The sequence below is a fragment of the Perognathus longimembris genome, chromosome 23, assembly GCF_023159225.1.
Source record: "Perognathus longimembris pacificus isolate PPM17 chromosome 23, ASM2315922v1, whole genome shotgun sequence".
Taxonomy (NCBI): domain Eukaryota; kingdom Metazoa; phylum Chordata; class Mammalia; order Rodentia; family Heteromyidae; genus Perognathus; species Perognathus longimembris.
In genome coordinates this window covers 31060938-31086214 of record NC_063183.1, presented here as the reverse complement: position 1 = coordinate 31086214, position 25277 = coordinate 31060938, and the positions used below count along the sequence as shown (strand labels likewise).

Genomic DNA, 25277 nt, shown 5'->3' with positions numbered 1-25277 from the left:
GCACTTCCGGGACGCGGCCCGCCTCCCTCGGGTTCGTCTCGCGAGCGAAGCTCCCGGCGAGCCGCCGGGCCGGGCCGAGCCCGTAGCTCGGTGCGGGAGAGCGGAGCGGGGCGAGGCGGCCGAGGGCTCCGGTCGCCGCGAGGATGATTCACGAGCTGCTGCTGGCGCTGAGCGGGTACCCGGGCTCCATCTTCACCTGGAACAAGCGGAGCGGCCTGCAGGTCCTGTGAGGCGCCGGGCGCGGGAAGCGAGCGCGGCCGCAGCGCGCCTGGGGCGGAGACGCCGGGGCCCGGGGCCGACCGCGGGGGACCGCGGGTCCCGCTCACCGTGGCCGGTTCTGCCTGCGCCGCCCGGCCCCGGGGGGGGGGGGGGCGCGGTGCACCCTCGCGTCCCGTGGCGAGCTGAGGCTTGAACCAGCACACCCTAAGCGCCGAGCTGATCTTGGGGAATGAAAACACACACACCATCCCCACCCCCCATCTGAGTGTGTGCTCCCCACTTCTTTCCTAGCAAAGTCTGCACCCGGTGGAGTCACTCGTGGGGAGGGAGGGCCCTTCACAGCGCCAGGCTTGGGCCTCGGCTCCCCTCACGGTTGAAAGCACCTGTGTTACCTTCCAGCCTAACCCTGGGCTCGGGAAGTCAACTTCATTAGAGCTTTCATTTTGTTCGGTCCCTGGTGTGTGAATAGTGTGGCATTGAACACGCACGTGTCTTTATTGTATCCTGACTTGGAATGCCGTAGGTAAATTCCCAAGACTGTGGTATGGTTATGGCTGGGTCGTAGGGAAATTCCTATGTTTCGTTTTTTTGAAGAACGGCCTTCCAGAGTGGTTGTATTTAAATGATCACCAGCAGGTTCTTTTTTCTTCCTGCGTCTCCGCCATCATTTGTTCTTGTGTGTATTCTCAGGGCTGGTCAATCTTACTTGGGTGCAATGGAATCTCAGTTGTATTGATTTGTATTTCCTTTGTAACCAGGGATGTTGAGCACTTACTCATGTTTTGTATTCTTTTTTTTTCTGGCCAGTCCTGGGGCTTGAACTCAGGGCCTCGGCCCTGTTCCTGAGCTTCTTTTGCTCAAGGTTAGTACTTGTCACAGCTCCAATTCTGGCTTTTTCTGTGTATGTGGTACTGAGGAATCGAACCCAGGGCTTCGTGCATTCTAGGCAATCACTCTACCATTAAGCTACATTCCCAGCCCCATTTACTCATGTTTTTATTGACCATTCTTTCTTCTGGAAGTCGTTATTTAGTTCTTAATTGGGTTTTTAATTTTTTTGAGGAGGAGGGGTAGGGCTTTTCTTAAGCTCTTTATATAGTCTGGACAATAGGCCCTGTTGGATGTATACTAGTTACTAGTAAAGGTCTCAGTCTGTAGGCTGTCTGTTTAGGCTAGTAACCATGTCCTTTGCTGTGGAGAAACTATGGTTTGATGCATTAACATTCGTTGTGTCTCCAATTGATGCATTAACATTCGTTGAGTCTCCAATTTGCTTGAGCTCTTGGGACTCTCCTCAGAAAATTTCTGCCTATGCCAATAAGTTCTAGAGTTTCTCCTTCTTGTATCACTTTCAAGGTTTCAAGTCTGACATTGAGGTCTTTGATCTGTTTTGAGCTGGTATTAGTGCAAGGTGACAGGCAGGGATCCAGTTTTAGTCTTCTACATATGGATTCCAGTTTTCCCAACACCATTGTTTTTTGTTTTTGTGATAGCCGTTTTTGTTATAGCTCTGCAGTAAAGTTTGAGATCTGGAATTGTGATACATCCAGCATTTTTGCCCAAATTTGCTTTGGCTGTTTGGGATCATTTGTGGTTTTATATGAATTTCTGGATTTTTGTCTATCTTGGTAAAGAAATGACATGGGGATTTTGAATGGCATTACAAAATTTGTGGATTGTCTTTGGCAGCATGGTCATTTTCATGATATTCTGCCAATTCATGAACATAGGAGAGGGGACTGTCCATTTCCTGTGCCTTCTTCAGTTTCTTTCTTCAGATTCTTATAGTTTTCATTACAGAGGTCCTTCAGTTCTTGATAGGTTTATTCCTATTTGGGGTGGTTGGTTTGTTTTGAACCTATTGCAAATGGAATTGTTTTCTTGATTTCCATATCCATCTGTACATTGTTGTTATTCAGAAAAGCTGCTGATGTTTGTGGGTTAATTTTGTATTGTGCTACTTTGCCATAGTTATTGGTCAACTCTAGAAGGTTGGGAGTGGAGTCTCTAGGATCCTTTAGATATAAGATCATGATCTGCAGATCGGGATAGTGGACTTCTCCTATTTGAATTCCTTTTATGTCTTTCTCCTGCCTTGTTGGTCTGGCTAAGAATTCCAGTATTACACTGAAAAGAAGTGGAGAGAGTAACACCTTTACCTGTTCCTGACTTAGAGGAAATGGTTTTAGTTTTCCAACGTTTAATATGATGGAAATTTGTCATAGACAGCCTTTATTATGTTGTGTTTGTTATTTTTCTTTCCAGTCTGGAGATAAAGAGTCCTAAGGGATTTTTCTGCCCTTGCTGGCTTCAAAGTGTGATCTTCAAATCTCAATCTCCTGAGTAGCTAGGATTATAGTTGTGAGCCAGCAGCGCCCAGCTGATAGGTTTTTAAAGTACTATATCAGGGCTGGGGATATAGCCTAGTGGCAAGAGTGCCTGCCTCGGATACACGAGGCCCTAGGTTCGATTCCCCAGCACCACATATACAGAAAACGGCCAGAAGCGGCGCTGTGGCTCAAGTGGCAGAGTGCTAGCCTTGAGCGGGAAGAAGCCAGGGACAGTGCTCAGGCCCTGAGTCCAAGGCCCAGTACTGGCCAAAAAAAATAAAAAATAAAAAAAAATAAAGTACTATATCATAGTCTTTTGGATTTGGAAGGGGGAGGGGGTATTTGGTATTTGTTGGGATGGTTCCTTTTCATTTCTTAATTTTGTTGATTTGTGTCTCTTCTGTCTCTCCTCCCCCCCCCCTTAAATTAGCTAGGGGTTTGCTAGTCTTATTAATTTTTTCAAAGAATCAGCTTTTTGTTTCATCACTTTTTATTATGGAGTTTTAGTCTCTATTGGTTTCTGCCCTGATTTTTGCTATCATCTCTCTCTTCTATCTAGTAGTTTTGCTTTGTTCCTGCTTTTCTAGAAGTTTTAGTTGCATCATAAGGATATTTACTTGAGCAATTTGTGTTCTTTTTATGTAGACACTTAAAGCTATGGGCTTCCTTCTCAGCACTGCTTTTGCTGTGTTCCAGAGGTTCTGCTGGGTTTGCTTTCAAAATGATGTGTTTTTATGTTCATTTTACCACAATCTTAAAAAGACGTGATTGAATAAATACATCATTTTACTGCTTTATCCAACTTAAACTGTAAAACTTTTATATATTAGGCCGTCATTTTTCTTTTATTAAATTAACAATACAGATGTAAGATGGGCATGGTGGCACACAGGTAAACCCACCCAGCTGGAGGAGTGGAAGTTCCAGGTTAGTCTGTGCTGCATAGTAAGTTTGAAGAGAGTTTGGGCTATATAACTTCAGGGTCAGCCTGGGCTGACTTCCCCAAAAAATGCATGTATAAATAATTGTATGTGGCCAAATAATAAGAAGTTTTATAGATTATGGCATGTTTACCCTGATTTTTATATTCCTTCTTTATTGTTTTTGGTCCTTTCCTGGTACTGAGAATTGAACCCAGAACATGCACTTTGCTAGGCAAGCAGTTTGGGATTTTTTTTTGTTTTGTTTTTAGTTTGTTTGTTTTTGCCAGTCCTGGGGTTTGAACTCAGTGTGTGAGCACTGTCCCTGAGCTTCTTTTGCTCAAGGCTAGCACTCTACCACTTGAGCCACAACACTACTTCAGGCTTTTTCTTTTTTCTTTTTTTTTTTTTTGGCCAGTCCTGGGCCTTGGACTCAGGGCCTGAGCACTGTCCCTGGCTTCTTTTTGCTCAAGGCTAGCACTCCGCCACTTGAGCCACAGCGACGCTTCTGGCCGTTTTCTGTATATGTGGTGCTGGGGAATCGAACCTAGGGCCTCGTGTATCCGAGGCAGGCACTCTTGCCACTAGGCTATATCCCCAGCCCCCCACTTCAGGCTTTTTCTGTTTATGTGGTGGTAAGGAATCAAACCCTGGGCTTCATGCATACTAGGCAAGCACTCTACCACTAAGCTATATTCCCAGCCCCGTAGGGCAAGCACTTTGCCAGTGAGCTATATCCCAGCCCATTGATATCCTTAAGAGAACAAATTTTAAATTTCATAGAGAGTCTGAGTCAGACATCATGGCATACATCAGTAATCTAAGCATTTGAGAGACTGAAGCAGTAGGATCCTGATTTTAATGCCAGTCAGGGCCACATAGCAAAACCTTGTCTTAAAATTTCACAAAATGTATCTGAGAAACCCTTAGTATTTGGAGATCCCAATTTGAGCTATATAGCTAAAGATACTTTGCTTTGGTCAACTCAAAACCGTCATGGTATCTCATGCCTGTAATCCTAGCTGCTCTGGAGGCTGAAATGTGGAGGATCTCAATTTGAAGCCAGCCCAGGCAGAAGAAGTCCAAGCCTACATCTCCAGCAAAGTGTTAGACTGGAGGCACAGCTCGTAAGCAATAAAGCTGAGCAACAGCTCAAGGTCCTGAGTTCAAGCACTGGTACCAACACAAAAACAAAAACATTTATGTGTGTGTGAGTGCACACACATATTTCACACACACACACTGGTCCTGAGGTTTAAACTCAGGGCCTGGGCGCTGTCCCTGACCTTCTTTGCTCTATCACTTGAGCCACAGCTCTACTTTTGGCTTTTTGTGAGATAAAAGTCTCATGGAGTTTATTGCCAGGATTGGCTTTGAACAGTGATCCTCAGATCTTGGCTTCCTGAGTAGCTAGGTTTGCAAGCATGAGCCACTGGTGCCCAGCCAAAAACATCCTCATAGGCTATTCTCTAAAGATTTCATAAGAAACAAGGTTGGGGATTGAATTTAGGACCTCACATTTGCTAGTATTTTACCACTTCAGCCACACTCCCAGAGTGTGGTTGACTTATTTTTAATGTTTACCATTTTTAATTGGTTATAGGAGGCTGGGAATGTGGCTTAGTTGTAAAATGCTTGCCTAGCATGCATGAAGCCCTGGATTCGATTCCTTGGTACCACATAAAGAAAAAAATAAGCAAAATTTTAAATTAGTTGAACAAAAAGTTTGTTGGGCGCCAGTGGCTCATGCCTATAATCCTAGCTACTCAAAAGGTTGACACCTGAGGGCCAAGGTTCAAAGCAAGTCCAGGCAAGAAAGTCCGTGAGACTCTTATTTACAGTTAACCCCCGGAAAACTGGAAGTGTGGCTGTGGCTCAAGTGGTAGAGTGCTAGCTGTGAGATGAAGAGCTTAGGGACAGCGCAGGCCCAGAGTTCAAGCCCCATGACTGATGAAAAAGAAAAAAAAATGTTTATACCTTCTTTGCCATAATACCTATTTCAAGAAGCAAGTAATTAGGTCCAGATAGTTGTGAAGTACCTTGTCAGAATTTACCAACCTGAAGTGGACAAGTTAAGGGAAGGAAAAGGAAGCTAGAAAGGAGAAGGCAATGTGGGGCGTTTGAGGTACCCCCAAAGAGTTAGTGGCATTGACACAGGCATCAGCTTCTTGTCCTGTGCCTCCTCTTACAGGTGTCCCAGGACTTCCCATTTCTCCACCCAAGTGAGACCAGCGTTTTGAATCGCCTCTGTCGACTCGGCACCGACTACATTCGCTTCACCGAGTTCATTGAGCAGTACACAGGCCATGTACAGCAACAGGTAGGAGAGGGTCCTGTGCCGAGGCAGCAGGCCTGTAGAGGGCAGGACCACTAACTGTCACGCTGTCAGCTAGTGTACTAGTGAGTCATGTAATATAAGGTACAGATCGCTGGAAATATTCCTGAATTGAACCACTGGAAATAGTGACGTCAAGGCCTCTATTAGGTTTCTTGTATATAGCATTTTTCAAAGTTTGTCCCCTAGTCGTGTTATCCATGTGGGTTTTGTCTCTTATGGTAGGGGAGTTCCTATGTACCCAGATTCTAAACCTACCTGTGATGCTTCTTTTCTAGAAAAATATAAAAGACACTACTTTTTCTTTCCTTTTGTGGTAATTGGAAACATTTATTTTTTTAAAATACTATGAGATCAACACACAATTGGACGGTTGTGAGCCAGTCTGGTCTTTCTGTGTTACCCAGTGTCCATGCTATGCATACTATAGCTTGAGCACAGATCTTCGAGAACTACTAGGATCCTTTGCAGCAACCTTTGGCTATACTGTGCCTTCTGACCTGAACCCAAACTTCCCACTGCATTGGTTGCTGAATTCTGCTGTCCTACTTATCACCATCAGAGCCTGACCACCTGACTCAGTACATAGTCAGAGAAGCTGGTCAGTCATTTAGTACAGCCTGTAGTCAGTTAACTGCAATTCCCTACAGAAAAACAAGCCAACTGGACTTAGTGGATCATGCCTATAATCCCAGCTAGTCAGGAGATGGACATCAGGATGATTGTAGTTTGAGGTGAACCCATGGGAAAAGTTAGCAAGACCCCATCTCAACCAGTAAGTGGCGCTAGGTGTCCTGCACCTGTCATCCCCACTACATGGGCCAGCCTGGGCAAAAATGCAAGACCCTATTAAAACAATAACTAGTTGGCTACCAGTGGCTACCCTTGTGATAGCTGTTTGGGAAGCTGAGAACAAGAGGATTGCAGTGGTCAGCCAGTCCAGGCAGGAAAACTTACAAGACCCCCGTCTCAGCTCCATAGCTGGGTGCAGAAGCATACACTTCCTAAGCTATATAAGAGGCAAAGATTGGGAGCACTAGGGTTCTAGGCCAGCCCCAGGCAGAAAAGGAGGTAAGCGGACACAGTAACATGCAGCTGTCAGAAAGCCCACTACAGGGGAATTGTGGTTCAGGTGTGGTCTTGGGCAGGAAGTAAGATCCTATCTCAAAAATCATGAAAGCAGGGCTGGAGGTGTGGCTCAAGGGGTAACATACCTGCCTAACAAGGGCAGAGCCCTGAGTTCAAATCTTAGTACCACTAGAAACAAAGCAACACACCCAATCGAGACCAAACCCTTTGACAGTCTCACAACCTATCATGTTGTCTGTCAGACTCATGTTCTTGATGAATTGCCAAGCTAAGCAGGAGAAGAAACACTGAAGAGGAGAATTGAAGGTCATTTTATTTGTTTAGTCAGTTTACCCTCTTGAAAGAACTGTACTTGGAGCTGAGTTACAAAGATGAGTACAGGGCCTCTGAACAAAAGTATAATTCAAGCCATAAGTGTAGTTAAAAACAAAGTGGGAACTATTAATTCCTAAGGAGACTGAAGAGCCTTGGTAGAGAAGAGGTGCTTGAGATGGGTCCTGCAGGAGGGGCCTGGCAGAAAACTGAAGTGTGCCTTTGTAATGAGAACCTGAAGTCAGAGTCACAGGAGTGAGGGAGAGAAGTAAAGTATGTCTGGTGAACTGTGGAGATCGGCAGACGAGACGATGCAGCTGGAGGCAGTAAGAGAGTCATTATATGCCATGGAGAGGGATTTGTATATTACTCGGGGGCACAGAGCAGATTCCAAAGGTTTTTAAGCTGGGTAAGAAAAAAAATTGAGTTAATAGAAATTCTGTTCGACTGGCTGTAATATCTGGGACCACTTGGAAAATTAAAAATTTAAACAGATCTTAGAAATGTTTAACTTCAGCTGGGTTTTCCTCTCACTGAAGGACTGCTTTGAAATGGCATTATGTAAGCAAAGACAGTACTACAAATGAAAGGAGAGTGTCTCCGTCAGGTTTCCGCTTCTGAGCTAGGTTGGCTTCTTTTGCTTTCATTTCAGGATCACCATCCATCTCAGCAAGGCCAAGGTGGGTTACATGGAATCTACCTGAGGGCCTTCTGCACAGGGCTCGATTCCGTTTTGCAGCCCTATCGCCAAGCACTGCTTGATTTGGAGCAAGAGGTGAGAAAGAAGAAATACAAGAAGTAATACCTCTAGGACTGCAAATTCGAGCATGTCTTGAATCTCAAGTAGCCTTTGATAAGGACAGGTGGTTAAGAGTGAGCTATTTTTGGGGAGGCTGGTAGGCAGGGTTTTTTGTGTGATTACCCAAGCCATGACCCAGGTGGCTCATAGATCATGGCAAAGGTTCCTTAGTTATGAGCCTTTGCCTTTGGTTTGTCATCTAGAAATCATCATAAATTCAACACTATAGATCCTAAAACTAAACCTTGTCACAGTTTCTAGTTTTCATACATCCACTTGCTTCTTTTGTTTCATTGCAGTTCCTGGCTGACCCTCATCTCCCCATATCACACGTCAATTACTCCTTAGATCAGGTATGCTCTCCAAATAACAAAATGCCTTGGAATCCGTTGCTGCCGTTGGAACATTTTTGTCCAATGTTTTTTGGTGTTTTTTGCAATTTATGTGCTTTACTAGCTGCTTAAAGAGTTCCAAGTTTAGTTAATGCCTGATGTCTCCAGTGAATGCTATCCTGTGACATCAGTATTGACAATTACACCAGCCCCTGAAGTAGAATCTGCTTCCGGCTGCTACCTTCCAGTCTGCAGCTGACCTAGTCATCAGATTGCATTAGCATTCTAAACCTCCACTGTCCCTTTGCTTACCATTTTTTTGTTTATTTATTTTATTTTATTTTATTTTTTGGCCAGTCCTGGGGCTTGGACTCAGGGCCTGAGCACTGTCCCTGGCTTCTTTTTGCTCAAGGCTAGCACTCTGCCACTTGAGCCACAGCGCCACTTCTGGCCGTTTTCTGTATATGTGGTGCTGGGGAATTAACCCAGGGCCTCATGTATATGAGGCAAGCACTCTTGCCACTAGGCCATATCCCCAGCCCCTTTGGTTGCCATTTTGATTTGTTCAAAAACAAAAACGTTTCTTGAGTTTTCTCCTACAATTGGTTACGTACCCTCTTTATCTCTGCTTTGCAGTTCCAGCTCCTTTTTCCTTCTGTGACAGTTGTAGTAGAGCAAATTAAGAGTCAGAAGGTAAGTTCCCTTGTTTTGCAATGTTAATATTGCTGCCTTACATTCTTTTTAAGAGCATTATTTTTAGCAGTTATTACTTATTTTTCCAATGTTTGCATGTTTAATGCCTAGTGACAGCAGTGCAAAAATAAGAGATCCATTCTTTCTGTAAGCACCTTGTGGTTCAGAAAGAAGAGGCAATATTAATAGATGTACTAAGAAAATACTGCCAGGGTAGGATCAGAATGCTGTTTGTGGAGGGAGGAGAGCAGGAGAGTAAAAGTGAAACATTGGTAAGAATCTTGAAGAGAATTAGAAATAATGATCCTTAGAAAAAAGGTAGGCAGTTTATAGGTAAGGAGCTGAGAAAAAAGGTAGACGGTTCATGGGTAAGGTGCTGGCAGTTTTCTAATTAGAACGTCACTAGATGAAAGCTCAGGAGATTATTTTATTAAATATGCCTTGTTGACACACATTTTCATAGAGGCTAGGGCACAGGGTTCTACAGCTAGCTGTGCATCTCAGTTGGCTTTCAGTTTTCATTGGCTAAAGGAAGGAAGTGGCAAACTAAGGTGTTGCAGATGGGTGAGCCTTCCTTCCTGCGGGGAAGTGCTGGAGAGACAGATGATGCTCTCCTAGTCATAAACCATGAAGCAGTGGAGCGGAGGGTGAGTGGAGACTGATTACAGACAGGCACAAAGGGCTTTCTTTCTATGGTGTGAGATATTGTGAACCTGGATTGTGGTGATTATCACACAATGCTATAAATTTGCTAAAAGTTTTTAAATAATACACATAAGGTACATGAATTTGAGATACATAAATTATACAAGGTGATTAATTGAAAAAAAGGACATGGAGACAGTGAATTGCCCCATATAAATAATCTGAACTGGGCCTTGGCTTTGGGATTCCAACTGTACACAGCTGATTTCTTCAGTGCCTTAGGTCTCGGACTTCTCTGTGCATAGAATCGCCGGCACAGTGTTGGAACTCAGCCTGCGAGCTGCTGAGCCCTATCTGGGGATTGGCATTTCTATCAGGACCACAAGTAGTGCTGATGATGTGGGTAGTAGTCTGCCTCTGAGAAGCCTTGTGTATGTGACACCGTATTCCCATTCCCTGCTGGATCTCTTGATCAGTTGTGACCTCTTGCTTGAGTATAGAAGGAGAGTTTGTGTTGCGTGAATTGTTGAAATGTAATCCATTTGACAATGCTGTATTTTCCACAGATTCATGGTTGTCAAATCCTGGAAACAGTCTACAAACACAGCTGTGGAGGTTTGCCTCCTGTTCGAAGTGCACTAGAAAAGTAAGCTGTGGCTTTATTAGGGATTGTGGATAAATTAGAAAAGTCATGATGACTTCTCATCATGTCAGGTTTTCTTCTGGGGAAAGTTATGACTAGGCTAGAAAGGCTCCTGAGCAGAGGAGTCCATGTCATCCTTACAGTGGCTCAGGCATCGCAAAGTCAGGGGTGTAAAGTGAAGTATCAAAAACAAGATTTAGTCGAATTCACAGTATGATCCTTCAAAATTATGTGCAAGCACCCTGGTTCAATTTCCAATCTCCCTCACAGACATACAACACGATTAAATGCTGTCCATTTGTCCTTCCTATGTTCTTCTTTTTTTATTTTTTACAAGGACAGAATGACATTCTACAAAATCGAAATAGATGGTCTCTGAGGCCCTTTAAACCCTTACCACTGTGCAAGTCAACCATCAGAACTGCCTGTTACACTTGTATATGTTGCACATAGACAACATGACACTTATTTTTATAGTTTGCAGTGCTAGGAATATTTGTCACAGCTTTTCAGGAGCTCGGATGTTCTCCAGAGCACATACTCAGATACATAAAAACATAAGTAACTTTCCATTTGGGTTTTTTTCTTCTTTTTATTTTTATTAGTGTTTCTGGGTTTTGAACTGTGGCCTCGTGCTTCCTAGGCAGGTGCTCTACCACTTGAGCCTCACCTCTAGCCCCCAGGTTTGCAATTTCATTGTAAAGGTGATGTACAGAGGGGTTACAGTTATATAAAGTAATGAGTACATTTCTTGTACAGTGTTACCCCTAGTTTTCTCCCACTTTTCCTCTCCCCTCTGGCCCCGCCCTCTGGCAAATTACTTTTTCTGTGTGTGTGCCATTACTGGGGCTTGAACTCATAGCCTAGGTGCTGTCCTTATTTGGTTAAGACTAACACTGTGCCAGTTGAGCCCTAACTCCGCTTTTGGCTTTTTGGTGGTCAATTGGAGATAAAGAGTCTCAGACATTCCTGCCCAGGTTGGCTTTGAGCTATAATCCTCAGATCTCAGCCTCCTTCCTAAGGAGCTAGGATTCCAGGCGTGAGCCACTGGCACTGGTGTGCAGCGTCTCTTTCTGAGGTAGGGTCTCGTGTACTGTCTGGGAAGCCTAAGCTATGTTCCTCCCCACACCTATGGAGATGACAGGTACACATCTCTGTGCCCAGCCATTGGATGAGATGAACTTGTATGCCTGACCTGGTCTCAAACCACAGTCCTCCGATTTCTGCCTCACAAATAGGTAGGATTACAGGCTTGAGCTATCCTAGCCTTGATTTTTGTTATAAAAGAGATTCTTACTTAGTATACAATAATATTGCAGGTCGAGACTCAAACTCTTTTTTTCTCTCAACTTTTTATTTTGAAAAATTTCAACCTTAGGAAATGGTTGTTGATATCATAACACTTACCCCCTAAACTTAGCCCATAAACACTTCCCCCCCATACAACTTCAGTACTGCATTACAGCTAAGATTAACATTAATTCAGAAATATACCATCCAGATTTCCCCAGTTCCCCTAAAAACAAATATACCTGATTTTTCCCCGATTGAAAATCCAGTCGATGCTTACATAGTGCCTTTGGTTTTATGTCTTTTCATTTTAAAACAGCTGTCCTAGCCTTTTGTTGTCTCTGATAATATTTTCCAGAGCCTTTACCAGCTGTCTACAGCATGCCCCACAGTGGCCTGGGATCCATTCCTCGTTGCATTGAGGTTAAGCATTTTTATAAGGTGACAACTCCAGTGGTACTCCCATTCCTCCCCAGCCTGTACAAGGCATGGGAAGTAGGTTCACCACTACCGCTGAAGGTTGGTCACTTGGTTTAGGTGTCATGTGTCAGATCTCCACTGTAGAGCTACCTTCTCCCCTTTGTAATTATTGTGCTATTCTTTGGACATAGCCCTTGAGACCACCTCAGTATCTTATTTCCCAAAACGTTGCCTTCTACATTTTTAGTTCTGTATTTTGTTGCATAATACGTTTTCATGTCTACTTGGCACTCACATATTGAATCTTCTGAGACCAAAAAAAGAGAAAAAATTCACAGCCAGATGCTGGTGGCTCATGCCTGTAATTGTAGCTGCTCAGGAAGCTGAGATCTGAAGATCGCAGTTCGAAGCCAGCCTGAGCAGGGAAGTCTGCGAGACTATTTCCAGCCAAAAAAAAAAAAAAAAGGCTGGAAATGGAGCTGTGGCACAGGTGGTAGAGTGCTAGCCTTGTACACTTAGGGATAGTGTATTCAAGCCCCAGAACTAGCACAAGAAAAACTCTGAACTTTACTTAACAGTTCAGACAAGTGCATAGGTTCATTCATAAGCCATTTACCTAAAACAATTTTTTTTTTCCAGTCTTGGGGCCTGGGCACTGTACATGGGCTTCTTTTGCCCAAGGCTAGCACTCTACCACTTGAGCCACAAGGCACCACATGCGGCTTTTTCTGTGGTACTGAGGAGTCAAACCCAGGGCTTCATGCATGCTAGGCAAGCACTCCACCACTAAGCCACCCTTCCCAGAAAACAATTATTTTTAACTCACTTCCTCTCTGGCTCATTCTCAGATAGTCAGAGCAGTGGAGAGCTGGGCCTCTGTGGCTTTGCCCAGGCATGGACTTCCCGGGCTCTGCCTCCCCTCTCCTCTCCTTTCCTCAGAATCCTGGCTGTGTGTCACGGGGTCATGTATAAACAGCTCTCAGCCTGGATGTTGCATGGTCTGCTCTTGGACCAGCATGAAGAGTTCTTCATCAAGCAGGGTCCATCTTCAGGCACGATCAATGCCCAGCCAGAAGAGGACGAAGAGGATCTAGGTATTGGAGGACTGACAGGAAAACAACTGAGAGAACTCCAGGACTTGGTAAGAACACAGTAAGAGCCCCGAACAATCCTACCAGAAGGCAAGAAAGTCTATAACACATTCATCCCCTGCTGATCCCTTCTCCACTCATAACCCAGGCACCTCCTATTTTTTGTTTGTGGTACCAATGTGCCCAAACACACACACAATCTTGTCTCTGCAAGTAGCAGCTACCTGATAATTTTTAAACATGACTTAGTGGTTTAAGGATTGTGCAGAAGTGCAAACCTCCTCCTCATTGTCTCTGATGTGGGCCGTTTCCTTAACTAGCGCCTGATTGAAGAGGAGAACATGCTGGCCCCTTCTCTGAAGCAGTTTTCCCTGCGGGTGGAGATTCTGCCCTCCTACATTCCAGTGAGGGTTGCTGAAAAAATCCTCTTTGTTGGAGAATCTGTCCAGATGTTTGAGAATCAAAATGTGAACCTCACTAGAAAAGGTAGGATTCTACTTGCCTTGTGTACCACATGTGTGCACGGCTCTTTCAGAAGCCCCTGTGGCCCTCAGCCTGCCTGGTACTGAGTAGCTGGTGGGCAGTCCTGACATGTGCCCTCTCCAGAGCCCTTGCTGTCCCCGCTGTCCTTCCTCCGACAGCTTGCTCCGTTCTGCAGGGTCCATTTTGAAGAACCAGGAGGACACGTTTGCTGCAGAGCTGCACCGGCTCAAGCAGCAGCCTCTCTTCAGCCTGGTGGACTTTGAGCAGGTGGTGGATCGCATTCGTAGCACTGTGGCCGAGGTTTGTCTTTTTTTTTTGGGGGGGGGGGGCGCGAGGGGCAGTCCTGGCGCTTGGACTCAGGGCCTGAGCACTGTCCCTGGCTTCTTTTGCTCAAGGCTAGCACTCTGCTAGCACAGCACCACTTCTGGCCGTTTTCTATATATGAGGCAAGCACTCTTGCCACTAGGCCATATTCCCAGCCCCCCAAGGTTTGTCTTTTGTCTTAGTGTTTCAGACAGAAAATACTTCCCCCGGAAATGGAGCACTTGACTTTTCTTTTTCACATAGCTGCGGTCTTCACTTTGATTTTATATGTAATTCACAAAAAAATGTTCTCATGAAATTTTGAAATGAATATATTGCTACAAACTGTGTAAAGATGAAAGGCAAAAAAGTTGGATTTGGGGATCGGGAATGTAGCTCAGTGGTAAAGCAAGCATTTGCCCGGCATTCACAAGGTCCTGGATTTAATCCCCACCACCACCCCCAGACACAGACAAATGGAATGAAGCTTAGAATGAACTTACATCAATATTAAACAATGATAATCAAAGTATGCCCAACGGAAAAGCAGATGTCTTGCAAATGTGTGACCTATTCATCTGCCTTAGAATGATTTTCTTCTCAACTTTAATTTTTTAAAGCATGCATATTAAACAAGGCTTGGTTGCTCAGTCTGTTATCCCAGCATTTGAGGCTGAAGTTGGAGGAAAATGAGTTCAAGGCTTAGCTGGGGCAGCATGGTCTCAGGAAAACACACTGGTGCTAGATGTCTGAACAGCCCTGGCCTCTGAGTTAGCCAAGACTTCCAGGGGCCAGCAGTGTCCGGTGTGGTCCACTTCTCCATCTGGGGACGGCTGGTTATAGAGCTGTGTTCAGCTGTGAAATTTTTTAACATGTAAACTTAGGATTTATTTGCTTTCCTGTACATATTTCAGCACTACAACAAAAAAGGTGCTTATACAGAGAATAGTAATGATTTTTTAATTGGCTGATCTTATACTTGGCTTGCTGTACTTTTTTAGTTCTAATAGTTAATTGTTTTATTCCTGTCCCCAGATAAACTTTCAGCTTTTCCCCACTTGTCAAAAATACCTATATTTTTTGTTTTTTAATCAAGTTAAAATTTTAAAAAATGTGTGACCATGCAGCTCATTTATCATTCTGTTTATTGTAGCATGTCACTTTTTATAGATTTGCACAAACTGAGCCACCGTTTTTATGTCCATCAGACAAATCACTTGACTCTGGTGAATAATCTTTCATTTCTTTCTTGCCAGTCCTAGGGCTTGAACTCAGGGCCTGAGCACTGTCCCTGAGCTTCCTTGGCTCAAGACTAGCACTCTGCCATTTGAGCCACAGCGCTACTTTGGCTTTTTCTGTTTATGTAGTGCTGAGGAATTGAACCCAGGGCTTTGTGTATGCTAGGCAAGCACTCTTACCACTGGTTATTTTTTTAACTGCTAGTTTGTACAGACTCTTTCTCTAAAGTAAAGGTTTGTACTTTAATCAACTTTTTTTGTTCTTTTCACAGCATCTCTGGAAGCTGATGGTAGAAGAGTCAGATTTACTGGGTCAACTGAAGGTAATAATTTAGATATCCTTCAATCCTTAAAATGATACTGGGTGGCCAGTGACTTATAGTCTTTGAACGCATTGGTTGTTTAGACCCAGACTTTCACAGTGGACTCAGCTGTTAACACTGGTGAAAACTGTCATGGGTATATGGAGCCACAGCCTAGGGTTGGCAAAAAAACAGGAGCAGCAAAGGTTTCATCAGGATGCCAGTACCAGATACTGCATGGGGGGGGGGGGGGGGGGAGCACAGCACCTTTGCTGCCGCTTCACTACTAGGGAGTGGCGACAGGTCTTCATGGAGTCAGATTCTGCTAGTTGGCCATTTCCCTTTCTGTGCCCCTTATTGAGCGGCTCTCTCTATGTTGGACCATGGTTCAGATCTTGAGCGCCTGGTTCTCCTATCTGCATCCCATCAGGCCTGCTTGGTCAGCTTGGCGAGCCTCCTTTCCACCTGGACCTTGGTGTTTCTCTGCCTGCCCCATCCCTTTAATGGCGGCCTCCTACACAGCAACTATGTACCTGATATCATACTTTCTCTGGTATAGTGTTCAAACAGGAATGAGTCCTGCTTATGAGAATCTGCTAAAAATGCCAGTTTGAAATGCCACTGCCTGTTTCCTTCAGACTGAGAAGACTGGGAATTACACGTTAAATTGTCAGCGGAGTGAGGATCTCTGACCCGGCCTAACAGAATTAAAAATGGAACTTCTTTCCTCAGATCATTAAAGACTTTTACCTTTTGGGACGAGGAGAACTGTTTCAGGCCTTCATTGACACCGCTCAGCACATGCTGAAGACCCCCCCTGCCGCAGTAACTGAGCATGGTAATTGCCGATGGCCCTGAGGTGCTGCGGGTGTTTGCTACTGCTGCTGTTTTAGGCCTGCTCCATAGATGAGCAGCCTGGTGAGTTAGAGCAGTGCTCCCCACGATGCGGGGAACCTCTCAGCTAAGCTTCTCCCCAGGGGCATTAGGAGCAGCACCTTAGCACTCTACCCCTTCTTGGAGGAGTTAGTGCAGACCTTCAGTGCAAACCTTCAACCCAGGTATTTTTTCTCATTGGCTTATACTATGTCTATCACAATGGTGCATGCATACTGAGATTTATTGTGACTTGTGTTAGAAAATATGGGTGGAAAAAGTAAGGTTCTTGTTTTTCTAGCTAAATAAAATAGCAGACTATAGTTAAATTATTATAAACCCACTATAGTTAAATTATTTTTTTGGGGGCTGGGAATATGGCCTAGTGGCAAGAGCACTTGCCTCATATACATGAGGCCCTGGGTTCGATTCCTCAGCACCACATATACAGAAAACGGCCAGAAGTGGCGCTGTGGCTCAAGTGGCAGAGCGCTAGCCTTGAGCAAAAAAGAAGCCAGGGACAGTGCTCAGGCCCTGAGTTCATGGCCTAGGACTGGCCAAAAAAAAAAAAAAAAAAAAAAAAAAAAAAAAAATTATTTTTTTGGTTGCAGCTATCACAAACCCAGTTCAGATTCACTTAAAAGGAGAATGTTAATTCTCCTAACTAAAAGGTCAGAAGTGCTGGCTTTAGGGAAAGTTTGATCGGATAGCTCACATAGTGTTGTAATACTTGCTCTCTCCCTGTCTTTAAGCTTTGCCTTTCTTCTCAGACTGTGGTTTGGAGTGTTAGCACAATACCAAGGTCTCATCTTAACTATGTTTCTCTTTTATCTTTTTGTAATTCATATCAGATTATAAATACAGTGTCACATATGCATATACACCCATCACTCTCTCCACACACACCCTTCAGGACAAACCTATAGCCAATAAGATGGAAAAAACTAAAAGCATTTCCTCTAAAATCAAGAACAAGACAAGCATGCATCTCCACCCTCCTCTCCTTTTAATATAAAACTACAATTCCTAGCTGGAGCAGTAAGGCAAGAAAAAGACAAAGGGGTCCAAATAGGGAAGGAATAAGCCATAAACTTCCTCTTTGTAGCTGATCTCATATAGAGGCCTCCCAGACTCCCCCTCAAGTTCCTAGAGCTGATAAATGCCTATAGGAAAGTAGCTGGACATAAAATCAACGCCACCCCCTCCCTCTAGTCCTGGGGCTTGAACTCAAGACCTGGACACTATCCCTAAACTTCTCTTGCTCAAGGCTAGCACTCTACCACTTGAGTCACAGCTCCACTTCTGGCTTTTTGTTTATGTGGCACTGAGGAATCAAACCCTGGTTTCATATATGCTAGGCAAGCACTCTACCACTAAGCCATAGTCCCAGCCACACTCTATTATCTTTAAAACAACTGCACTTATTAGAAGTCTGAATACAGCTTCTGGGTTGGCTGTATCTAGTCCCATCACTAAAACTGGGTAAAACAGGTGGACTACTGCAGCCCATCTGATCATGTCTGGCTCACCTATCTACCAAGCCCATGTGCCTTAACCCCTAGAACTACAGGAACTCTTGAAGGAGACTTAACCATTAAGAAAGGATGAGGAATGAAAGCTAGTCAGGCAAAAGTAACATGTCCACTGCACCCTATTAGCTTTCATGTTAGCCTGTGTGTTTTTCTTACAGATGTAAATGTAGCCTTTCAACAGTCCGCACACAAAGTACTGCTGGATGATGACAACCTGCTCCCTCTGCTGCACTTGACAATCGAGTACCATGGGAAGGAGCACAAAGGTTTGCTATTCCTGCCTCCCTTTAGGCCGTCATCTGCTTGCTGTCTCTGCTTCTGTCCCCCTTCAGGAGATCCACCCAGCACAGTAGTCTTAATCTCCTGTGGGAGAAAAGGAAAGTTACTAATCTGAAAGGCTAAGTGAAGATGCCTAGGTCGTGCTGATATTTTTGTTGGGGGTATTTTTTTTTAAAGTTGCCAGAATGGTCTCTGGTACGTACTTCTATCCTCTAGGGAAACAGGTTCTGGGGCTTGAGCTGTGGGCTTGGGAACTATCCCTGAGCTTTCTGTTCAAGGCTAGCTACAGCTCTACTTGCAGCCTTTTCTATGATTTATTGGAGATAGGGTATCAGGACTGTGCTGTCCAGGCTGGCTCACAACTCTCAAATCTCAGCCTCACCAGTAGCTGGGATTACAGCTACTGTATCCCCAAACAGCCTTCCAAGAGAGCCTATCTCAGATTTCCTTGCTCCTCTGCCTTTGTATTTGTTTTGTGCTCTGCTACTGTCTGCTCCGTGAACTATTTCATGAATGCCATTCTTGTTGACTCTCTTGATTACTGAAGTTGGGATTTCTTCATTTCCTTCTTGGTCAAAAGTAGGAGATGCTACTCAGATGAGAGAAGGTCCTTCTCGAGAAACCTCCCCCCGCGAAGCTCCTGCCTCTGGCTGGGCAGCGCTAGGTCTTTCCTACAAAGTACAGTGGCCTCTACACATTCTCTTCACCCCAGCTGTCCTAGAAAAGTGAGTATTTGCTTCTCATGAGCATTCCCACTTGACTTCCAAGGGGAAGACATTGACCAGAAGTGGCAAGACAGCCAACCAACTAGCTTTACCACTTTTTGTTCATTAGGCTTCATTTCTTGTTTGACACGGGGGTCTCACAAAATACTCCAGGCTAGCCTCATTCAAACTTGCCTCAGACTTCCAGGTTCTGGTATTATTCTGGTGTGTGTCATTGGACCCAGCTCACTAGATTTTAAATAAGTTCCAGACCGTCGCGCCTTCCAGAGCGCTGACTGTAGTTAACGAGGCTGCAGGCATGGTGAGGAGAGCGCACTAAGTACTGGAGAGGAATGGGAGGTGTACAGCTGCTTACATCATTTTTTTAATTTGCTAAATAAGACATTGTCTTCCTGGAATCATAATCCTTGATTCGTAACATACTTACTGCTCTGTACAAGACCCTCCTGCCTGAACACACACCAGAAAAAACACTTTGTGACACAAGCACCACAATGCTGATGTATATCCTGGTCCTCTGTGACCCCCAAGCCCTCTCCCTCCGGAAGCTATCAGATATCCCGTGTTTCCTTTGCTTTTTCTGTAGTTGTATAATACCGACATATATTCGCCAAAAGAACTGTGATTTAATAGGAAGATATTTTATGTTGTATAGCTGCAGCTGACTTGACTGCTGTATGTCTTAAGTGAATCAGCTTCAAGCCAGGCACTGGCTTGAGATCTCAGGAGGCTGAGATCTGAAGATCGAGGTTTGAAGCTAGCCAGGGCAGAAAAAGACTAACAGTGCTATGCCTCAAGTGGTAGAGTGCTGGCCTTGAGCACAAAGAAGCTCAGGTTTAGCCCCAGGATTGCAGGGAGAGCGGAAGAGAACACCAGCTTCACTTATTTGTCTACATCTCTAGCGATTCTTTCCCATCTGTCATTTTGGGGAGAGGTGGGTACCACAGAATCCTAGTATCTGTCAAGTAGAGGAGGGTAAAATTTGTATTTGTTAACTTATTACTTCCTTTTTCCCAGTCCTGGGGCTTGAACTCAGAGCCTGAGCACTGCCCCTGTCTTCTTTTTGCTCAAGGCTAGCACTCTGCCACCTGAGCCACAGCGCCAGTTCTGGCCTTTTCTGTATATGTGGTGCTGAGGAATCGAACCCAAGGCTTCGTGTATACGAGGGCGAGCACTCTACCACTAGGCCACATTCCCAACCCCTAAGTCTGTATCTTAGTCCGATGTTTCTTTCCCAGGTACAATGTTGTTTTTAAATACTTACTGAGTGTGCGCCGGGTCCAAGCTGAACTGCAGCACTGTTGGGCCCTACAAATGCAGCGCAAGCATCTCAAGTCCAACCAGACTGATGCCGTGAAGTGGCGCCTAAGAAATCACATGGCCTTCTTGGTGGATAATCTTCAGTACTATCTGCAGGTGTGTTCTAAGGGATGAGTAGAAGGAAGGGGTATGAAAAGGTTGAAGGCATGGTTCAGCAGTAGAGCCCCTGACCAGCAAGTATGAGCCCTTGAGCTCAAATCTAGTAGGCCTAGGAAATGGGACTAAAATACTTACATTCTGTTCATCAAAAATGCTGGGGTTTTAGGGCTGGGGATATGGCCTAGTGGCAAGAGTGCTTGCCCCATATACATGAGGCCCTGGGTTCGATTCCCCAGCACCACATATACAGAAAATGGCCAGAAGTGGCGCTGTGGCTCAGGTGGAAGAGTGCTAGCCTTGAGCAAAAAGAAGCCAGGGACAGTGCTCAGGCCCTGAGTCCAAGGCCCAGGACTGGCCAAAAAAAAAAATGCTGGGGTTTTAGAAAGTTTAAGGACTGTTTTGTCGAGCACAATGGCTCATGCCTATAGACCTAACAACTCAGAGGTAGAGATCAGGGAGATCACAGTTCTTAAGGACAGCCTAGCCTAGATGAGAAGAGAGAGAGACTTTGTTCTCAGGCAATAAGAGGCTGCTGTCAGGCCTGTCATCTCAGCTAGGCAAAAAACATCAGTAAGCTGGCTTGGGCATTAATGCAAGGCCATTGTTAAAAATAAAGCAAAAAGGGCTGGGGATATAGCCTAGTGGCAAGAGTGCCTGCCTCGGATACACGAGGCCCTAGGTTCGATTCCCCAGCACCACATATACAGAAAACGGCCAGAAGCGGCGCTGTGGCTCAAGCAGCAGAGTGCTAACCTTGAGCGGGAAGAAGCCAGGGACAGTGCTCAGGCCCGGAGTCCAAGGCCCAGGACTGGCCAAAAAAATAAATAAATAAAGCAAAAAGATTGGGAATATGGTAGTGCTTGCCTCGTATACGTGAAGCCCCGGGTTCGATTCCTTAGCATCATATATACAAAGGCCAGAAGTGGCGCTGTGGCTCAAGTGGTAAAGTGCTAGCCTTGAGCGGGAAGAAACCAGGGACAGTGCTCAAGCCCTGAGTGCAAGGCCCAGGACTGGCAAAAAAAAAAAGAAAACTTGTAGATGGCTGGGGAGTGTGGCGCTGGTTGTGGTCAGGCTGGAAGCGGCTTGGTTAGCAGGAGGATGAAAGAGGCAAAGGCTTTCTATTTCATTCCGTCACTTGACAGGCAAGAGTGCTCAGGTGAAAAGGTACTAAAGCATGATCTCTTTAACTGTGTACCAGGTAGATGTTCTGGAGTCTCAGTTCTCACAGCTGCTTCATCAGATCAACTCTACCCGAGACTTTGAAAGCATTCGCCTGGCTCATGACCACTTCCTCAGCAACTTGCTGGCTCAGTCCTTTATCTTGCTGAAACCTGTAAGTAAGCATGCTTGGTTCTCATAGCTAACAGGACAGGAAACTAGAAGCACTTGTTCAACTTTTGTAAGTATTTTTAACTTACAAAAAGGGAATCTTAAAAGAGAATGGAAATATTTACCACAGAAGTTTGGTGAATATCTATGGAGATAAATGGAGGATTTTAAAGCTCACAAATAGGTTCTGATTCCAGGATGAAAAGCAGGAAGGCCAAAATAACCCCTTTAAAATTTGTAGACTAACGGTTCCACTGTAGCTCCAGTTGTGAACTAGCTATTGCTCAGGATGTCACACCAAAGGTGCTAGACTTCTGTTTTGACTTTTGGTCTGTGACTCTTGCTGTATAAGAAAGTTACAGATGCCACTCCAGATGGTTTTATGAATTGAATACAACTGCAAACCACTGTTGAGTAAACATGGACCTTGAACAGCCTGCTACATCCTTGGGGAAAAGCAGACTATCAGAGTAGGTTGTCATCATTAAATCTTTATTGAGTGCTTACTGTATGCAAGGCACTGGGGATACAGAGGTATAAGTCATGGCTCTGCCCTTAAGGAGCTCACAATCTAGTTGGAGAAAGACATATACACACAAAGGTTAATAACAACACAATTGCCAAAACACAGATCCTATGGCAGAGAGAGGGTTCACTAAAGGCTTCTTGAAAAACACTCCACTGAGAGCGGGCTTGTCCAAACTGCTATCAAGGAGAATGAGAGCATCACAGACCCAGGGCAATAGACTGGGGAATCTAAGAAACGAGGACGACATGATGAACCTAGCTGGAGTGGAGGAATTTGTGCAGAGGGGACTGCAGGAAGAGGATCAGGCTGCACGCGTTTGCACTGGAAGGCTAGCCAGTCAAAGTCAGCTATTAGACCTCCAAATGATTGCCCTAATGCCACATCTGTTTACTGACTAGGTGTTTCACTGCTTGAATGAAATCCTCGATCTCTGTCACAGTTTCTGTTCGCTGGTCAGCCAGAACCTAGGCCCCCTGGATGAGCGCGGAGCTGCCCAGCTGGGCATTCTCGTGAAGGTGAGTGCATGCTCTGCCAAAGGCTAGAGCCTGGGCCCCCTGGATGAGTGCAGGGCTGCCCAGCTGGGCGTCCTCGTGAAGGCGAGTGCATGCTCTGCCAAAGGACAGAGACAGTTTTCCCTGCAACAACTCATGATCTTCCCTCCCAGTCACTAAAGTGTCTCCCCAATCCGCACACACAGAAATCACAAGATACAAACATAAAAATGTTGAAGTAGATGATTAATGTGCCACCACAATGTCCAGAAGAAGCTGAGCCCTCAAGGGCATTTCCAGCCCACCAAGTCCTGGCTAGCAGTGCTCCTCACCGCAGCCCCCAGCCCAGTGAGGCTGCAGCACCTCCCTGTAACAAGCAAGTTCCCCAGACCTTAGTACACAACTACACAGATTTGCAACCAGATGCTAAGTTCCTACTAATGAGTAGGAAGCCATACATTTTTATAGGCTTGGTCCTAAGAAGCCATTTTAGGAGCTACTAGAAGGCTGCTCCTGCAGAACCCCCTCTACTCTGAGCTGTGGGCATGGAGTCAGTGAGATCACGAATGACAGCTGACTTCTCTCGACAGGGCTTCAGCCGCCAGTCTTCACTCCTATTCAAGATTCTCTCCAGTGTTCGCAACCATCAAATCAACTCAGATTTGGCTCAACTACTCTTACGATTAGATTACAACAAATACTACACCCAAGCTGGAGGAACACTGGGCAGGTAGGGACAACCATGGGGAAACTCGGTAGACTTTGGGTGTGGAGGGGTGGTGAGTTATAACTCCAAGAGACTTTAGCTATCTCCTCTTCCAAATACCCTCATCAATACTGAGATTTGATGGTACTTGGTTTCAATCAATCCCCTTCAGAAAAGTACACCTTCCTTTCTTTTTTTTTTTTTTTTTTTTTGGTCCAGTCCTGGGCCTTGGACTCAGGGCCTGAGCACTGTCCCTGGCTTCTTCCTGCTCAAGGCTAGCACTCTCCCAATTGAGCCACAGCGCCACTTCTGGCCGTTTTCTGCATATGTGGTGCTGGGGAATCGAACCTAGGGCCTCCTGTATCCGAGGCAGGCACTCTTGCCACTAGGCTATATCCCCAGCCCCACCTTCCTTTCTAAGTGAGTTCACAGAAGAGTCTTGGGAAAGGATGGTAAATATTTACTGTCTCTTTTTTCCTTTTGTAGTTTTGGGATGTGAACTTTTTTCATAAACTGAAGTAACTGAAGTAACAGTCACCATATTCCCAAGTTGTAACAGAAGACTGAAAACATCTCAATCTCTAGCAACTCACCAAATGTCTGCAGCCTGGTGAGAGTTCTACCTTTTCTCCTAGAAGCCACACAAAAGTACAGATCCTTCTATCACTCCCCAGAGGAAGGTAACTGCTGCTCCTTAGAGAAATCCTTGTCCACCAAGAGAACCGGTGGATCAACTGTCCCTTCTCTGATCTTTTACAGTGAAACTTTATCTGTGGGATACGTTCATTTTATAATAGTGATGATTTACCACTCGGTGTGGGAGATGTCTCAGTAAACGATAGAGATGACAGTTAAATATTTTTGGTTCAGTTCATGAATAAAAAATAGTTTATAAATAAGTCAGCTGCTAAATGTTACTTACCAACCAAATAAAGGCTTTCCCTCTCTGCCCACCAAGAAATTTATACACACGCATTATCTTTCCTTCTTCAGAAATGTATGATTGACAGACTCCCACCCACTCTTAAGGATCTTCAAAACTGTGAACCTGAGGAGTTTTGCCAGTAAGTTCCAATTCTTTTAGATTAGTAAGAGGGAAATTCTGTCTAGTTAATGACAATATATTCTGCATTTAAGAAAAAGTAGGTCACATTGTTCTTTATCCTTTTTTTTTTTCCAGTCTTGGGGCTTAGACTCAGGGCCTGAGCACTGTCCCTGGCTTCTTTTTGCTCAAAGCTAGCACCTTTCCTCAGCACCAAATAAACAGAAAAAGCTGGAAATCTAACCCTGGGCTTCATCATGCTAGGCAAGCACTCTACCACTAGGCCACATTCCCAGTCCCCCCACCCCCCCTTATCCTATCATCACAGAAATTACTGTTTGCTTCATAGCCCTCAACTGACAATCATTAAGGTTCACTTCAATATAAGCAAAATAAACACTGAGCTGCAAATTGGAAAAGAATTATGTTCTGGGTTGTTTCTAGTCCAATATGGTCTTCATCTCCACATTTCTGACCACACACTATAACATCCTTCGTTCCTGCAACTGCCAACTAAGGGATGCTCTGTTCCACCACCGCCCACGGTGCAGGCGCTGGCAAACCAGCCTGCCATGCATCTCTTTTTCTTTTTCAGTACGAATATACTGAAACTCGGCCTCATTCATTTACCTGTTGTCTGTGGTTCTTGTTCCTCTCACAGCAAAGGTCAGGAGTTGTGAACAGACTGAATAGCCACCAGCCTCTAACGTATGTACTATTTTGATCTTCACAGAAAAAAATGTGTTTACAGAACGAGAAGACATTTATTAACAGGAGTAATGATAGGGGGGAGAGAAGGAACAGCTTTAGCAACTGGCAGCCATGACACAGTAGCAGTAATGGACCATTCTGCATTATTAGCTTCCGGTCACTCACTGTTCATTCTCAGCAATTAGAGCTGGAAGGGG

The 25277-nt window shown here is 44.9% G+C and overlaps 1 protein-coding gene across 2 annotated transcripts; it reads left to right on the top strand.

Moving 5' to 3' along the window:
* Positions 1–115: 115 nt before the first annotated feature.
* Positions 116–24573, top strand: Tubgcp4 (tubulin gamma complex associated protein 4). 2 transcript variants are annotated; one of them, XR_007208878.1, is made up of 19 exons: positions 116–221; positions 5661–5789; positions 7858–7980; positions 8304–8357; positions 8973–9029; positions 10241–10320; positions 12967–13168; positions 13439–13604; positions 13777–13901; positions 15415–15465; positions 16177–16282; positions 18008–18115; positions 18712–18853; positions 20092–20269; positions 21471–21605; positions 22529–22645; positions 23212–23351; positions 23814–24007; positions 24321–24573. XR_007208878.1 is itself a non-coding variant. In XM_048333134.1 (18 exons), exons 1-18 carry the CDS (start codon positions 144–146, stop codon positions 23824–23826), a joined length of 2004 nt encoding a protein of 667 aa, XP_048189091.1. In that variant the 5' UTR covers positions 116–143; the 3' UTR covers positions 23827–24230. The 2 variants fall into 2 exon arrangements, 1 of the variants encoding a protein (XP_048189091.1); XM_048333134.1 differs by lacking the exon at positions 24321–24573 and having other exon boundaries at positions 23814–24230.
* Positions 24574–25277: the final 704 nt, after the last annotated feature.

What these genes read in the sequence shown, in the direction of transcription:
- Tubgcp4 (XM_048333134.1), top strand. Translation starts at nt 144, where the DNA reads ATGATTCACGAGCTGCTGCTGGCGCTGAGCGGGTACCCGGGCTCCATC. An exon ending in TCAATTACTCCTTAGATCAG is followed by an intron (nt 8,358 to 8,972) that starts GTATGCTCTCCA and finishes TCTGCTTTGCAG; the next exon opens with TTCCAGCTCCTTTTTCCTTC. An exon ending in GTTCGAAGTGCACTAGAAAA is followed by an intron (nt 10,321 to 12,966) that starts GTAAGCTGTGGC and finishes TCCTTTCCTCAG; the next exon opens with AATCCTGGCTGTGTGTCACG.